This window comes from Schistocerca cancellata, chromosome 3 (genome assembly GCF_023864275.1).
Source record: "Schistocerca cancellata isolate TAMUIC-IGC-003103 chromosome 3, iqSchCanc2.1, whole genome shotgun sequence".
Lineage (NCBI taxonomy): Eukaryota > Metazoa > Arthropoda > Insecta > Orthoptera > Acrididae > Schistocerca > Schistocerca cancellata.
The window spans coordinates 376,963,686-376,981,633 of record NC_064628.1 but is presented as its reverse complement, the minus strand read 5'-3'; the positions used below and the strand labels follow the sequence as shown (position 1 = coordinate 376,981,633).

Below are 17,948 nucleotides of genomic sequence, written 5' to 3'. Positions count from 1 at the left end.
GGGGGAGACAGACAGAGGGGGGAGACAGACAGAGGGGGGAGACAGACAGAGGGGGGAGACAGACAGAGGGGGGAGACAGACAGAGGGGGGAGACAGACAGAGGGGGGAGACAGACAGAGGGGGGAGACAGACAGAGGGGGGAGACAGACAGAGGGGGGAGACAGACAGAGGGGGGAGACAGACAGAGGGGGGAGACAGACAGAGGGGGGAGACAGACAGAGGGGGGAGACAGACAGAGGGGGGAGACAGACAGAGGGGGGAGACAGACAGAGGGGGGAGACAGACAGAGGGGGGAGACAGACAGAGGGGGGAGACAGACAGAGGGGGGAGACAGACAGAGGGGGGAGACAGACAGAGGGGGGAGACAGACAGAGGGGGGAGACAGACAGAGGGGGGAGACAGACAGAGGGGGGAGACAGACAGAGGGGGGAGACAGACAGAGGGGGGGAGACAGACAGAGGGGGGAGACAGACAGAGGGGGGAGACAGACAGAGGGGGGAGACAGACAAAAAGTGGTGCGCCAGAGTTGAAAGACGAATGTTCATCATGACACAGGGTGTATACAGGGACAAGGAAAAAAAATTCCCGGATTATTCCCGGATTTCTCCCGGATATCCCGTTTAAAAAATATGCTTTTTCCCGGGCGACCTATTGTCACTTAGCACAGAAAAAGTTCCCTCGGAACTGTAAAACTTATAAATCCCTTGAATGGTTAACGTTTTATATAATCGCGTAGAACTTCCCGGAAAAAAAAGAAAAGCCGGAGCAGAGAAGTTTTGGAAAGACCTTTGATTTGCAGCAACATATACGCAGCATATTTTCGTATTATGAAAGTATAAATTCGAATTGCACCAAACACAGCTTGTTAGTTTGCGGAGCGTTGCAACCGAGGTTGTGATGTCCTTTTGTAAGCGAGTCATATCTCAAGCCACGAGATCTCGCCAGCCGATGACAGCAGCTATTCAGAGCATAGGGCACGTGTTAAAGTCAGCCACTAGCAAGATTACTGGTTACATAGCGCGAACACACAAGAGGAAAAGTTAACGGTTTACATTAATGTACACAGTACCGTATATCTACAAGAAAAGCTAAGCTTTCACGTGTAATATTTGTCTTTTTTGGTGTGATATACTTTAAGATACATCACACAAATGTGCCAGTAAATTTAAAATTGTGACATAAATGCCTCGGCTCGAAATTCTTGAAGTGGCTGGTCCTCAAACTGTTCAGTTTCGAACGCTCTGTGATTTAGATATCCATCCCACTTTCACACACGTAACATAATTCATCTTGCGTAAAAAGAAATTTACTTTGAAAGTAACGCTTTTCTAACCACCGTTCGCAATACTGTTAGTTATAGGTTCGATTTACCAGTTGCCAGAGAGCGCCAAAAACGAATTATTGTGAGTGTGCAACTGCAGTGGTGTAGGAAGCCCGCATGTTCGTGTGTATAAAGCACTAAGAGAGCTTACACTACACCATAAAAGAAACAGGGCATCAGAGGATACTCCAAAAGACATCAAAATTTCGTCAATCATACTAAAGTGCATAATTCGGCTTGAAGTGCACATTGGTTTTTTCCAGATTCACAATGAAGTAGGTCCCATCTGATATTAAGCTTTTCAGTGTGGTTTTTGGAATGTAAATTTTCTTGGAGTACCAGTACTCTACGATCTCATGTTTGGTTCTTTATTATGGCATAATGCCATACATGGCAGAAGATGATAACGTGCACTTGAAATTCACCGAACAGTTGGAAGTACCCAAAATTGTTAAATGAAACACTTCGTTTCAAATAAAATGATTGCCTCAGCGGAATTTCTTTAGCAAACTTGTAAAAATAACTTCATTCTTCTGCAAGGCGATTAATGCTTGACTGCTACTAACTTGGAAAGAAAAAATCAGAAACTGAAATTAATAATATATTTTTGCCCTCTGTAATTATGTGAATGCATTTTAATTCACTTGATAGCTCCCGGCCACAGAAATCCGTTTTGTTTTCATTTGACGTGGGAGCTGTACACGAAGAGAAGCAGCGAAATCACTTAACGTAAACACGGGTCACGTGGAGACTAACCCCCTCCCCACTACAACTCAGACAACTCTGTGCAAGCGCGAATCTTGCTGCTACTACCGATGCAGCTAACAGCCAAACTTCAAGAAGCGGGAAGCGAGAGAAGGTACTGCTTATACGCGAGTCAAATGCGCATGCGCAACAGACCGCTGGAAACTGGTCAAACGAACCTAATGTGAACAGTTGTGACGTCATGCTCATAGCAAGCAGTTTATTGTTACGAAGAATTACAGTCTGCGCCCTACGGCCTTTAACATATTTTTGCTATCTGTAGACGCTTGTGCGTGCACGGTGTTTTGTTGCCGTAAAATGCACATTTCCTTTGCCACTACAGTTTTATTTTTTTCCCTCTCGTTTATATTTTATTGCTGCAGTATCATTCTCCAGTAGCAGGATACAATAACATTGTTTGCTAGAGAATCAATTCTGCAGTCAAAACTTCAAAAATGTAACTGAAAGCTAAAACAATGAAAAATTCCCGAAATTCCGAAAAATTCCCGGGATTTTCCCGGTTTTCTCCCGGATGAAAAAATTCCCGGGTTTTTCCCGGAATTCCCGGTTATCCCGGGTCGTATACACCCTGTGACAGTAGTGGCCATCCATCTGGCAATACTCAGTCACACACTACCCTACAAACCTAAGAATTATTCCGTGTTTCTTCACTTTCTCTCAGCATATTTGTTGAGGGAACAGTTCACAAGTGTACAGTAATTTCATAGTGTGCAACACATTACCACACAGGGCACACACCATTTCAGATGCAGAGTGTCTGCACAAAGAACTCCAACACTCACAACTTTATTCCAAAGAAGTATGGTACCCAGAATGGCAATTCAAGCGTGCTCTCCACCCCACCACAACCGTACAATGTGTGGAGATGTAAGAAGTCATGGAGGAGGGGCAAGCCCTCCCTTTATACTGTACACTGGTGCACTACTGGGAAAAATCTGACTTACTGAGTAAGAACTGTCTTTTTCCTACCCAATAAAACACAAGCATTACTGGGAAGCATCAAACACGATCTTGGTTTGCGTAAGACCAACGTATACCTAGTGTTGGGGACAACTGAATGAAACCAATCGATTCAGTCGGTTGTTGGAAAACAATCAACTCATTCAATTGTAGCTTTACAAATTGGTTGAATTATTCATTCATTCTTTTGAATGAAACCAGTGTATGTATGTGAGCAACTACAAGGATAACAAGTAAATCAGTCAGTAGCAACTTTATATATTAGTTACATTATTATACGTTCATTTCTTTTGAGTGAAATTGGTCGTGGGAGCAACTAAATGAAAACAGTTGGCACAATCCGTTGGTGTTTTGTGTACTGACTGAGTTTCAAGTGGAAAATGCCTCTGAGCATCACATATGCTCCACATCAGCGTCTTACTGCTGCCACGGCCAGGGTTGGCAGCCAGGGCGAGAAGGTGGCGCAGAGGCCAGTCACCACTAGCACAGGTCCCGGCAATGCTGCGCTGCGCTTGCCGCAGCCACAGTGGCACCTTCTCGTGTCGACTGCAATCCTGACTATGGCCGCAGCATGAGGTGGCTATGGCGGTGGTGCCACACGTCCATCCCAATGACTCTCCTCCCACAGAAAAGTGTGAAAAAGTATGGGAGTGAAATCACTATACCCCCAGAGAGACAGAGAGAGAGAGAGAGAGAGAGAGAGAGAGAGAGAGAAAACATTCATATAGCTTGTGTACCTGAAGAAATATAGGTCAGTCAGTTGTCTCACATTGAATGGAACCACTCAAACCACATGAGTGAGTGAAAACATTCATATAGTTGATATGGCCACAGAGACTAGTCTCGGTTGCTTCATTCGACTGAAAAAACTGAGTGAAGGAAAAAACAATCGACTGACCACTCGGTTGTTGAAAACAGTTGGCTCCCCCCATCACTACGTATACCAGATTCCATGTCAATGTGGGAAGACATGTGCTGCACAGAGTGTGCGCACCATCAAAGATCGTTTCTGACAATATCAGAGGCACACTCAACTGCTGTATCCAACCAGTCAGTGGTCGCAGGGTGCTGTTTGTCTGAGAATCACATGATGAAGTACAAATGTGAGTACAAACGTACCAGGATCTTGACACAGACTTCAAAATACTGGTAGTGTTGTTAGAGGGGTCTTGAAATTTGCACCAGAGATGATCTCATCAACAGAGATTGCATCTATAATCTTATCAAAGCATGGGAACCAGCACTGAGCTTAATTAAGAAGAATCTCAGGAAAAAAAACACACTGGTGATTGGGATGAACAAAGAACTTGGATCAACACTAACGTCTCTGCTACCGCAGGTGCGTGGCCATGGACAGAGCAGCTCACAGTCGCAGGGGTATTACTTAGCTGCGTGCACTCAGGAGCTGAGTTTGTCAGCGCACCTGACAGTGGTGACATGTCTGATCACCGAAATATTTTGCCCGTTAGACACTATGAACTGGCAGTACACTCGTGCACTGTTTGATCTAAGAATTATTGTAAGAAGTTCAAGACAGATGTTTCTGAACATCTTCCCTAGAATTCATGCTTGGATCCAAGTAATTTTCATGTTTCCATGCACATGAAGAACTTGGCTCCAACTTTAAGATGCTACAACGTCCAGCAGCAGAATTTTAAGAAGAGTGATTAGTCAACTTATCCAGAAAAATTAGATAATGGTTAAGGCTGAATAGTGGTAACATGGAGAGGTAGTAACTAATGTGTATGGAGTAATAACTTAAGTGTACTTTTCTTGACAAAATGTTCAACTATTCCAGTATTTCAGTCATAGCATTTCATTTTGAAAGCACTGACCAATCCGATATATCTCCACTATATGTTACTAAAAGAAAAAATTTGTGAAATATAAATGATGTTGAGGGGCAAGGAGAGCACACAGACACTGCAGTTATCGGAGGCAGGTGCATGTTCGTGCAGGTAGGATGGTGGACGGGATTGGAGTGGTGCCAAGAGAGTGCACATCTGATGTGGGTGTAAGAGGGCAGGTAAGACAAGGATGCACGAGAGTGGAAGACTGAGGGGGTTGTGCAAGAGTTGCACCTCAATGACTAAGTACAGAGGAGTGTGCAGTTTGCAGGTGAGTGAGGGAGTGCAGGTGTTGTAGTGTGCTGCAATTGAGTGCTCATGTGGGAGAGGTGTGAGGGAGGGTGCAAGGGAGTGCATGTATGAGCGAGGGTGCAAGGGAGTACATGGGTGTGTGTTGGGGGTACAGGAGTGCATATGCAGAAGGGAGACGGAAAGAGAGTGCTGGTGTGGTATAGACATAAAAGAAGCAGATTGGGAAGAGTGATAGGGCAGTGCAGGTGGGGGGTGGGGTGGGGGGTTGGGGAATGGGGGCATGTGTGCGGGAAGGGGAAACAGGTTGGTAGGTTACAGGACGCACTGCACCGATTATCCATGCCACTTTTTTCCTGTTCTAATTATGCTTCTTTTTGTACAGTTAGTTTCATGAGGTGAGTCCTATTCAGGTCACAAGGGATGGTTATTCCAAGGTATTTCATTGTTATTACTGCTTCCTATTACCAGCAAAAATAAACAGTACTAGGTCTTTTCATCTATTTATGTGCATTGTTTTACATTTATAGCTGCAAACACTTCATAGTGTTACATGATACTGCACCAAGTTGTTCTATTACATCATTGCACTTTAAATAATGGATAGATTAAACATAAAAACAGCAGTTTTCTTTAGGTGAATCATTCTTCTGGAAGCATAACAACAAATAAACCCAAGTGCTAAAATGAATATGACGTGCACTTCTTTCAATCAGAAACAAAAATACTATCCTACTTCGTAAGTTTTATCAGAATTATCACGCTGAAACTATTTTGTTAGAACAGTACAGTGTGCAAATGTTTTCAATTCTACAGCGATTATCACGGCACTCATGTATTTGCTAAGCAATCAATAAGGTTAAATAATTTCTACTTTAAGTTTTGTGGAAGTGTATAATTTTCAAAACTATCTAATTGGTTAATTACCTTTACAGAGTAGCTATTACTAAATAGTCTGGAACTCCTTCGCACATTCTGACCCGGTTGAAGAGCAGATGCAACAGTTGGACTCGTTGCTGCGACAATGTTTGACGCATTGCTTGTATTCCCAGACTGACTGAAGACTGGTTTACTTTGCTGGAGAGGTGTCTCCTTCCGACTAATCAATTGCTGAAACAAATATAACTTATAATGAATACAAAAACTTTCATGTTCTTCCTAAAATTTAGGAAACAAGAAATAGAACAATGTATTCTACAACTTTAATTTTTTAACTTCCAAAAATTAGAAACGATACTAATAAAGGACATAAAGTGAATTCAATAAAAACTGGTTATGTTTAAATACATTCAGCACATATAGTCTTCTTGGCCAATAATTTCTTCTGTTATTGTACAAAGAATACACATATCACACATTTCCAACAAATTGCTGCAGATACAATTACACACTGTATCTCATTTATTGCCAATAGGTTAAAAGTTTACACGTAATATATAAAAGTCATTCTGCAATCACAGCCAGAGAACCACACGACACCAACTGCTCGCTTATCATCCTATACCGTTGGGCATCATTTGAATGTGGTGTGAAGGCACCATTCCAGTTGCCATCATATTTCCTGACCTTGGAGTAGTTACTTCTCATTCTAGTTGTTCAGCAAATTTGTCTCATGAGTCAAGAGTGAACCCTGTTTCAGCCCACACACACCAAGTGTGTGTGTGTGTGTGTGTGTGTGTGTGTGTGTGTGTGTGTGTGTGTGTGTGTGTGTATGGTCCTTTTTCAAAAAATGACTTGTTGGCTGAATGCTCATTTTGTGACAGTCTTTTTTTGTGCCTATTTGCGATTCGGCATATACCCTATCTCTCTTTTTCATACTATTGTTACATTCCACGCTGGATTTTCCATTGTTTGATATAGGATGTCTTCTTCAAAGCTGACAGTATGGCGTATTCCAGGAGCACCACAGTCCAGCCTCCTAGCTGCATAAGTTTTAGTTTCTCACAGACGTCGTATTCAGACAAAAATTGTATCTGAAGGACTGAAGGTACTGCAAACATCATCAATACAAGTGTTGTGAAGCTCTCCCATTTGTCCAGCTTTACTGTAAATGATCAACACCTCTGGCTCATTTCATTTAAAATCACCCCAAATAAAGAAATCTAGTTGAAATCATGTCACAGATATTTGTAAAAATTTGATGTAAGAAAGTACATAGACAGAAAGTGATAAAATATTTTTTTTCGATTTTTTAGATCAAAACTGTAGAAAGGGGGCTATTTTGAAATGTCTAGCATTTTCTCCATCTGACGTCAGCACGAAAGGTAGGTTGAAAGTTTTTAACTACTATAACTCCCTTATTTATAAATCAATTTGGTGTCATTAGAAAGATAAAAGGACCTTCTATATAACTAAACTATAAAAATGCTGCAACAGTGCAACATTTTAAATTTTGTATCGAAGAATTCCTATTGTCATACATTTCAACATAAAAAAATCAGAAGTATATTTGTTTTGTTTAATCATTTAAAACAGAAAGAAGAAAAATAATAATATACACGTTTCATTTTGTGACTCTTACCTAGTGGTCACAAATGATGATCAGTTCTTATAAAACACATTCATACAATTCTAAAAAGCACTGATTCTGTCAAACAAGTTTTCAATGGACAATATTATGTCTGATTCAAAAGTATATAAACAACCAGTACTTGTGCTTGCACTAGGAGCAGTCAAAGTCATTAAAATGTTTTCATAAGGTATCCACCAAACATCAGTGTGAAGTGGCCACGAATAACTTGAGGAAGGGCCACTTGGATTCATGAACTTGACTTTTGCATCTCTGTGTTCTTCACTTATCTCTAGAATTTTTCTAAGCCACCACTGGTTATCGTAGATAGCTGCAACAAACGTTTCTTCTTTAATTGTGTTAGAGGCAGTGTTTAAAATTCCATGAGGAACTTGAATGAATTTAGTAGATAACGAAACACCCTTCATCAACAACTTGTTTTCATTCAGTGGTTTGAAAAAATGATTCACTCTTGTCCCAGGAATGGTAGAACCAGCCTCATGTTGTTTTTGTAACATGTTTATGAACTTTGTTATCTCCTCTGTTGTAACATAAAAGGTTTCTATTCCTGGAACGTAAGTTTTGGCAAATATAAACAGATCTTTTGGACTTAAAATGTGACTGTCATATGGACGCTGTAAACTTGCTCTTGTTGCTAAACGTTTAATAGTACCACCAACTCTATCACATGCATTTTTGCCATGACTAGTGGCAAAAAAATTCCATTCTGCAGTTACTCCATAATCTTGCTTGTGATGGCACAAATTTAAAAAGTTCTTAAAGTTTTTATATTGTGCACAACTGCCATCACTGAAGTGGTGGATGTGTGGTAATTGTTCCAATACATAAGTGAGAGCAGTTTTCTGGAAAACATAGAATGTGTTTGTATCATGCTGCACACACTTATACAACACAATGACATTGACCTAATGCAATCGTCTGTTTTAAAGTACACCACAAAAGGATGAAGGGTGACTTGAATGTTCTACCAGTGAAATCCTTGTGCAGCATCCCAAAGCAAACAGATATAGTTCTCTGCAAAATCCAATATGATGATGCTTGTAGTGGCAGAGAGGGTCTCTTTGCTTGATTTGAAGTAGTGACTCTTGAGATTTTGATACATAATGATGTTGTGTTAAGTTTTGAAGTTTTTGCACGAGATACTCAACAAATTCATCGGTCGTCTTCATTACTGTCTCCAGTGTAGGTCGATCAGTTTGCATCCACTGTTTGAATACAACATTTTCACAATCTTGTACGGACTCCAGCTCCATTAAAAAATTGCGCAGTTCACATTCGTCAGGACACCACGAACAGCGATGCAGCATGCCCTCCTCATTTTCCAGATTGCAAACAAGTTTCTGTACAAGTTCAGTGTACGGTTCTTTCACATTTGCAGCAAGCATTAACAGTTTTGCATTTTGGTGATACATGCATACACATATGTTATGTATTCCACAACTGTTTACAGTAACACATTCTTTTGGCCTAAGTTCACAAAATTTATTAAAACCAATTTTATCTTCAGGGTATTTTTCTCTGAAAGCTACGTATACATCTTTCAGATTATGTAAAATTAGTTTTTTTGTCTTACACACTCTTTTGCCATTTTCTGAAGGGACAGACAGACAGTCTTTTTTATTAGCAGAAATGCGACTTATATCACCTTCGCAGTAAAAAATTCTGGACACGTTTTTCCACATCCTTACCATCTTCCGTGTCCCACTTTATAACTCCCTTTTGACAAAATAGCATCTTCTTTTAGCAATACACTTGATTTCTTTACCATGTATTCGGTAGGGTTAAAAAACATTTGGATTTTTTCTTTACTCCATGAAGCTGGTGCTAAGGTAAGTATTTGTAATTTCTCTTTAACATAACTTCTGCTGAATTTCTCTTTAAGTTTTTGCATTAAAATATTACAGTCTGTACATTCAGCACTACCAGTTTCTTCAGACACATGTTGCAGAAAAGAACAGGATGGTTTTAAACTTTTTCTTGTTCTCTAATTACCAGACAGAATGGCTGCTTATGTAAGAAGAACAAAATCAAGACAAAAAAGTCCTTCAGATACATAAAGTGCACATACACACGAAAACCCAACACACACAACCTGTGTTGCATGTGAGTGTTGCTGCTAGACTGAATTTCTCATTGTTGTTTCATGTATTGTTGATTAGCTATTTGAAGCAATTAATTATTACAGCATTATTGAAAAAGTATATGATCTAACAACAGAGGACAAACACCCTTCTGATTACTTTTTTTATGTTGAAAGGTGTGGCAGTAGGAATTATTTGAAACAAAAATTCAGATGCTGAAACTTTTAATTCTGCTGAAAAAAAATTCCTGAAATTTGCAAAAAATGGTGATAAATTACATTAATTACAAATTTTCAAACATTTATTGCTCAGACACAGCACTTTAATAATTTTTTATTATAGCTCTATTCTTTTACTTTCCATTGACACCAAATCGAATAAAATTGATTCATAAATAAAAAAGTTAAAATGGTTACAAATTTGCAAGGCACTTCGTTTCTCAATGCCAGTTGGTAAAAGGGAGCCCCATTTCGAAATGGTCTCCTAATTACAATTTTGGTCAAAAAATTCCAGAAAAAAATATTTTAACCGTAACTCATTATGTACAGTCTTACACCAAATTTTCAGAAAAATGTGTGACATAAGGGCAACGGCCACTGGGTGATTTCACACGAAATTACTCCTCTGTGTACTCTTCAATGTGCATTCATCCATCTTGGTCTTTCTTACTTCTCAATAATGAACTCACGTGAACAGAAAGCTGATGCAGTGACTGTAAACAGAGGGTACATTATGTCTACGGACTGATGACAGCACCTTCTTCTCAGTTTGTGCACATACCATGGAGTAGGTGATTTTTTTTTTTATAGTGATCTGATCTTCAAGCTTATTTTATATCCAAACGCACACTTCTGGACAAAGGTTCCTTATCAAAACTTTATTACCAAGCTCCCACCACAACCTCTAGAGCCTTTAATAGGAATTGTGAAACACCCAGTACATGAAGCTGTCATATCATTATCAATTAAATACAGAAATAATAAGACTACATTTTCCTAATAAAGCAGCTGTCTCATTCTTATTTTTAAAGTAAACAGGGAGTAACCAATTTCATTTTTAGGACACAGCGTTTTATTTGCAACCACAGCAGCTTCAAAGTAAAACTTTATAAATACAAAAATTTACATAAATATTGAGACCTGCAGGTCACTTACTGAATCTTGCCACACACCATGTTGCACAAATGAAACTCTGCCAACAATACTCTCCAGCTGCACAGTATTTAATATCCTCTGTGCTGCAGTTACATAATAAGTAATTAATACAATAAACATACCCCTACATGGGCACGCAGGTTGCTCACGCGTTTGGCAAGGCTCTTCTGATCATTCGCTTCAGTAAGAGTTGTTGCAGGGAGCAATGATGGTGAGAAGTAAGACATCTGATACGTATCAGTATTTGCTGACTCAAACGACAGAGTGCCAAAACTGTAACAATAAAGCAAGATGTAGAGTCCAGAATCTTTTTCAGAGACTTGAATGATCATAATTAATTCTCGTTTTATTTTTAAAAAAAAAAAACCTCAAAGAAACTGTACTGTTATTTTCGTAAGACAAGAGCAAGGAATTTCTATAGCATAGTGTAAATTGTCTAAAATGTCCAACTATACATGTGAATATCTCAATATCAAACCTTTTTTGAAACATGTTAGAAGACCTAACAAAGGAGGCAAAGCGCAGTAGACAGGCACATAGAAAACGTCAATCAGTTTCCAAGACGTGTGTGTGTGTGTGTGTGTGTGTGTGTGTGTGTGTGTGTGTGTGTGTGTGTTTTCTCTATTCCCTAAGAAGGACTTTTTTTATCAGAAAGCTTAAATGTTTAGCAGTCTTTTCATTGTGCCTGTCTGCAACTCAGTACCTCCTCTGTGTGATAAGCCATCTATCCTTTTCATAATTGTTACTCCATTCCAGACTTTCCAGTGAGATGATACAGATATTTATATTTCTTTCTAGATTTAGCATCACATTTTTAGTTGCAGATTTAGTATTCTTAGTTTAATTCCACTGCTCCCTGAATGAAGGAGGAAGTTACAAATAACAACATAAAACCAAATAATATATTATTTCATTTTATGAAAACACATCTTTAGTGTCACCAAAATGCACACATTACTACAGACAACACTTCCCAAAATATTCTCTTACAGGAGGATAAACAGTTATTTTACAGTGGTTTGGTGAAAAGAATGCATTAAAAAGAAATATTCTATTTTCATTGTCATCGTCAATTTCCTTGGAAGACAGACAAACTGTGGATTATATTGGTCACAAAGGCACATTGAAATGTTTTTATCCTGGCAGGAAACATCTGATTTTGAGATCAATATTAGAGAAGGAAAGTTGCTACTCACAATATAACGGAGATGCTGAGTCGCAGATAAGCACAAGAAAAAGATTCTCACAATTACAGCTTTCAGCCATTAAGATCTTTGTCAACAATACGCACGCACGCACACGCGCGCGTGCGCACACACACACACACACACACACACACACACACACACACACGAAACTGCAGCCTTGGACAGCTAAAACCACAGTCATGTATGTGAGCTACGTGTGTGTGTGTGTGTGTGTGTGTGTGTGTGTGTGTGTGTGTGTGTGTGTGTGTCTATTGTCAGCATCTCCACTATACGGTGAGCAGCAACTTTCCTTCTCTAATACTGTTACACTCCTTCCTGGATTTTCCATCATTTGATTTTGAGATCAATGCACTTTGGTGTTTTCTCAATTAGTAGTTTCAAATCATGAAGGGCAATTCTGTAAGGTCTGTAAAATGTTCACACACAGCTCTTATGACCTCTTCATCTGACACCTTTTTTCTTCATTCACAAATATCTTTGGCCTTAATAAGCAAAGTCAGAGGGAATCTAGTCAGGTGACTAGAGGTCATCTTTGAACAATTCACACTTCAAAGCAGTTTTCCACATTGCAAAAGCATATTTTGCACACACAAGTATTTTTCTGACAAAAGAGGCTTTTTCTTTTGCACTCCACGGTTTTTCCCCTCATTATTTATTAGCCACTTATTCCAGAAAAATTTGGGCTGTATTTGTAAGTTACTGTTTTAAACATTGCAAAATATTGAATAAGGTAAATCCATTCACATCTGAGAAAACGCTGGCCTTCCTATCGGGCACACAAATTACACTTCACCTTTTTTCGTGAACAAGCACTGCCTTCTACTCACTACTGTTGCCATTTCATTAATAGCATGAAGAAGAGGGTGCATCAATCATCCATATCCGCAAAAAAAAAAAAAAAAAAAAAAAAAAAAAAAAAAAAAAAAAAAAAAAAAAAAAAAAAAAAAAAAAAAAATCTTTTTAGAAAAAATGATATTCACAATTGCAGGTGCAGTATTCATCTTGCACACACTGTATTTACCTGCATATACCATATTTACCTGAAAACAAGATTACCCTGATTATAAAGATGACCCCTCCCCCTTTTTTCCCCCTCCAAGATGCTTCTTGAGAAAAATTTATTTCTAACATGTTTTGGCTCATCAAACTTACAAACAGTTTTATTGACACACAATATCTTCCTAAAAAGTTAACATTATGCCTATTCTAAATATACGAAATTTACTTTTTATTTTTTTTTTAAGGCAAGGAGAAATAAAACAAACGAGAAGAATCATTTTGCATTAATTTGTGGACTGTTTCCTTTCCCACATTTTCATTTACTAATCCTGTCATTTATGGTATCACTATTTTTAATCATCATCCTAATAGCACAGTTGTGACTTCATTGTCATAAATATTTGGCTGTTTCTTCTGAATATGGTTGGATTTCTGCGGTTGGACTACCGTGGAATCTTGAGAACACCGCTGTTTTAATCCAAATGCATATCAAATTTCACTTCTATACTAATGTCTGAATGTTACAATGTCTCTTGCTTCCAAACATATCATCTACCCACCACTCTTTCATTGGCTGCATAGGACCAACAGTTCGCATACCCCCTTTTGTTCCTGTCCTGTCCCAGTGAACATCAACAACACTATAGCATGAAACATGGAAGTATGCCATTTGCCCCCATCTACAGCTTTACGGCCTCCTGCAGAAATGAATACTACTGCTGAGTATTTGTCCAATTTTAAAGCCATTTCAACTTCATATGGATTCAGCGGAAGTCGTTTCTGAAAGTATTTGTATGGAATGTAGCCATGTATGGAAGTGAAACATGGACGATAACTAGTTTGGACAAGAAGAGAATAGAAGCTTTCGAAATGTGGTGCTACAGAAGAATGCTGAAGATAAGGTGGGTAAATCACGTAACTAATGAGGAGGTTTTGAATAGGATTGGGGAGAAGAGAAGTTTGTGGCACAACTTGACTAGAAGAAGGGATCGGTTGGTAGGACATGTTTTGAGGCATCAAGGGATCACAAATTTAGCATTGGAGGGCAGTGTGGAGGGTAAAAATCGTAGAGGGAGACCAAGAGATGAATACACTAAGCAGATTCAGAAGGATGTAGGTTGCAGTAGATACTGGGAGATGAAGAAGCTTGCACAGGATAGAGTAGCATGGAGAGCTGCATCAAACCAGTCTCAGGACTGAAGACCACAACAACAACAACAACATGGATTCAGTCAGGCAAACTGCAGTTTCAAAGTGGTAGATGTTCCTAAACCCCCTTAGTATGCGGTATAGGTTCCCATGGTTGGCAACATGATGTGATTTGCTGCCCGCTCACTACTCCCCTCCCTCACTCATCTAGTTCTCAGTCAAATTGGTATCACCTGTCACCCCTCCAACCCTTCCGTTGTGCTATGCTTATATGTATTATATATGTAAAATAAAGGCAACTAATATATAAATAACAGATTGCAACCACAAGTCAGTCCAATTCTCGAACTTTGCTCATCCCTCCACAAAGGGTCTTGTCACTAATATATATTCTCACAACAATTATAGCTTAATACAATTTATTTTGTTTTTTAGACATTTCATTTGGGATTAATTTTCCTTCTTATTTTATCTGAACTGTCACCATCATGTTCTAAAGCTGAATAAAAGCTGGTAACATTTTTATCTGGTATTCTAATAAGTGAAAACTGCCAAATTTCTTTTTTGCAGCAGAACTTAGTAAATCTTTACAGACTATCATAATCAAATAAAATATTGATCCAAGTTCAGAATCAGGTACTGTTTTTTGAAGCACAACCTTTTTTCGCTTTTGAATGTTACTTTTACTTACGAGCAGCATTAATGTAAGTTTTCACACAGTATCTGTACATGTATGAGAATATTTATTGCAAATCTGTTCAAATACAACAAGATTTTGTAAAATGGCAAAATTTGGTGCTATTTCCTCCTGTGTCACACAAAATTGTCAAATTTTAATCATAGAAATAGATAGTCATAATGCTAGTCCATAGTTTCTTGCATATCCATTGCACCAGCACTGCACAGGTCAAATGTCGTATGACTGCTTGAGCAATATCGACACAGTGTCAAGCATTTCAGTGTATTGGGGAAATCATGAGCCTGTTCAAAGCGAGTATCGTTTGCCCAGGCCCAACTTTCCAAATTCTTCAAAATAAATCTGCATGTGACCTGAACAGCCAAAGCTTCATCTATCAATGAAAAGACGACCCCTACTTTCTCTATTAAACACCTTAAAAAATTTAACCTCAGCAGCAATAGCTTATGTTTCGAATGAGGAATTTGGTAAAAAACCTCATCTCGCAATCGGCTAAATACATTAGTTTTCTCATAGTTAGTTCTTGATATGAAATTCATCACACTCTTTGATACACCTATGATGTCACGTATTTTCATATACCTTAAGCATCAATCATCCAATGCTCTATTGTGCATTTTTTCCACATTTTGTCTTCATTAGTTTATCAAATAGTCGAGGTTTTGCATAGTCTATGGCATAATTAAAGTGATTGTGGCAATTTCTGTTGCACAATTAGTTCAACATTATTCCGGTTAAAAAACTTTCTATGTTTTACTTTACTAATGAAAAGTAAGTGCTGTTCTTTTACTGTACCAAGCGGAAGCACTGAAGCTTTTTCCCATAAAAATACAGTTTATGAGTTTGGCACTATCCACGAGTTACACTGCATTCATCATCACTGTTACCAACTGTCAGAGACTGCAAGGTGAAACAAGATTAATTTCATGTGTCCAATGTGTACATATAATTATTATGCATTTGGGCTGTTGTGTGATAAGATTTTTCAATCACTCAGCTTCTTTGTTTCAAGTTGAATATAACTGTAGCTGTAGTTGTAAAACAAAGCTAAATGACATGAAAACTGTATAAATTCAACATCTGTAATAACCAAATCCATATGACAACTTGTACCAAAATGTTGTTTGCCTTGTAGCAAGTAAACATAACACTGATCACAAGGGCAACAAATCTCTCAACTGTCAAAGTTCGTCACGCGGGATTAGCCGAGCTGTCTAAGGAGTTGCAGTCATGGATGTGTGGCTGGTCCCGGCCGAGGTTCGAGTCCTCCCTCGTGTGTGTGTGTGTGTGTGTGTGTGTGTGTGTGTGTGTGTGTGTGTTTGTGTTTGTCCTTAGGATAATTTAGGTTAAGTAGTGTGTAAGCTTAGGGACTGATGACCTTAGCAGTTAAGTCCCATAAGATTTCACACACATTTGAACATTTGTCAAAGTTCATTTGTTTACTGAACTTTTAATATGGGAAGATCTAATGAATAAAAGACAGTGTTTCAAAATACTCGAAAATTTATTAGAGAGGGGGAGGGGGGGCGGGGGGAAGAGAGAGAGAGAGATAATATAAGATTGCAAATAATAAATTAATGAAAATCAGATGCTGAACAAAATCTCAAGCATCAAGTAGCAAAGAGAAAAGCTGAAGAAATGAGATAAACAACTAATTAAGAGCTGACATTTGACGTTGTAATGTGAACTGGAACAATATCCATCTGCAGCATCGTCGACAGGACTGACTGCAGACCTTTGGTACAGAGCCGAGTGGAGGGTCTGAATCAGAGGCTGAGACGGTTCTGCGACCGTGTGGGCTGCAGATTCCTCGACTTGCGCCATTGGGTGGTGGGGTTTCGAATTCCGCTGGATAGGTCAGGAGTCCACTACATGCAGCAAGCAGCTACACGGGTAGCAGGGGTTGTGTGGCGTGGACTGGACGGTTTTTTAGGCTCCTTTCACCAACCTCCCGACTCAGCAGCATTAGTGGCAGAACAACTGAGAGAAAATTTGGAATACATTTCACATAAATTTTCTCAGCATGTTATAGTCTTAGGTGGAGATTTCAATTTACCAGATATAGACTGGGACACTCAGATGTTTAGGACGGGTGGTAGGGACAGAGCATCGAGTGACATTATACTGAGTGCACTATCCGAAAATTACCTCGAGCAATTAAACAGAGAACCGACTCGTGGAGATAACATCTTGGACCTACTGATAACAAACAGAACAGAACTTTTCGACTCTGTAAGAGCAGAACAGGGAATCAGTGATCATAAGGCTGTTGTAGCATCCCTGAATATGGAAGTTAATAGGAATATAAAAAAAGGGAGGAAGGTTTATCTGTGTAGCAAGAGTAATAGAAGGCAGATTTCAGATTACCTAACAGATCAAAACGAAAATTTCTGTTCCGACACTGACAATGTTGAGTGTTTATGGAAAAAGTTCAAGGCAATCGTAAAATGCGCTTTAGACAGGTACGTGCCAAGTAAAACTGTGAGGGACGGGAAAAACCCACCGTGGTTAAACAACAAAGTTAGGAAACTACTGTGAAAGCAAAGAGAGCTTCACTGCAAGTTTAAACGCAGCCAAAACCTCTCAGACAAACAGAAGCTACACGATGTCAAAGTTAGCGTAAGGAGTGCTATGCATGAAGCGTTCAGTGAATTCGAAAGTAAAATTCTATGTACCGACTTGACAGAAAATCCTAGGAAGTTCTGGTCTTACATTAAATCAGTAAATGGCTTGAAACAGCATATCCAGACACTCCGGGATGATGATGGCATTGAAGCAGAGGATGACACGTGTAAAGCTGAAATACTAAACACCTTTTTCCAAAGCTGTTTCACAGAGGAAGACCACACTGCAGTTCCTTCTCTAAATCCTCGCACAAACGAAAAAATGGCTGACGTCGAAATAAGTGTCCAATGAATAGAAAAGCAACTGGAATCACTCAACAGAGGAAAGTCCACTGGACCTGATGGGATACCAATTCGATTCTAC

General features: G+C 39.1%; 1 protein-coding gene across 1 annotated transcript in view; it reads right to left on the bottom strand.

Moving 5' to 3' along the window:
* Window positions 1-17,948, bottom strand: part of LOC126175066 (cell division cycle protein 27 homolog) — a 215,934-nt gene that overhangs the window by 114,545 nt on the left and 83,441 nt on the right. The window contains exons 6-7 of the mRNA XM_049921590.1: window positions 11,030-11,180; window positions 6,070-6,252 (exon numbers count right to left, since the gene is read on the bottom strand). Coding sequence (XP_049777547.1) covers window positions 6,070-6,252; window positions 11,030-11,180 — 334 coding nt within the window. The remainder of the gene's footprint in view (window positions 1-6,069; window positions 6,253-11,029; window positions 11,181-17,948) is intronic.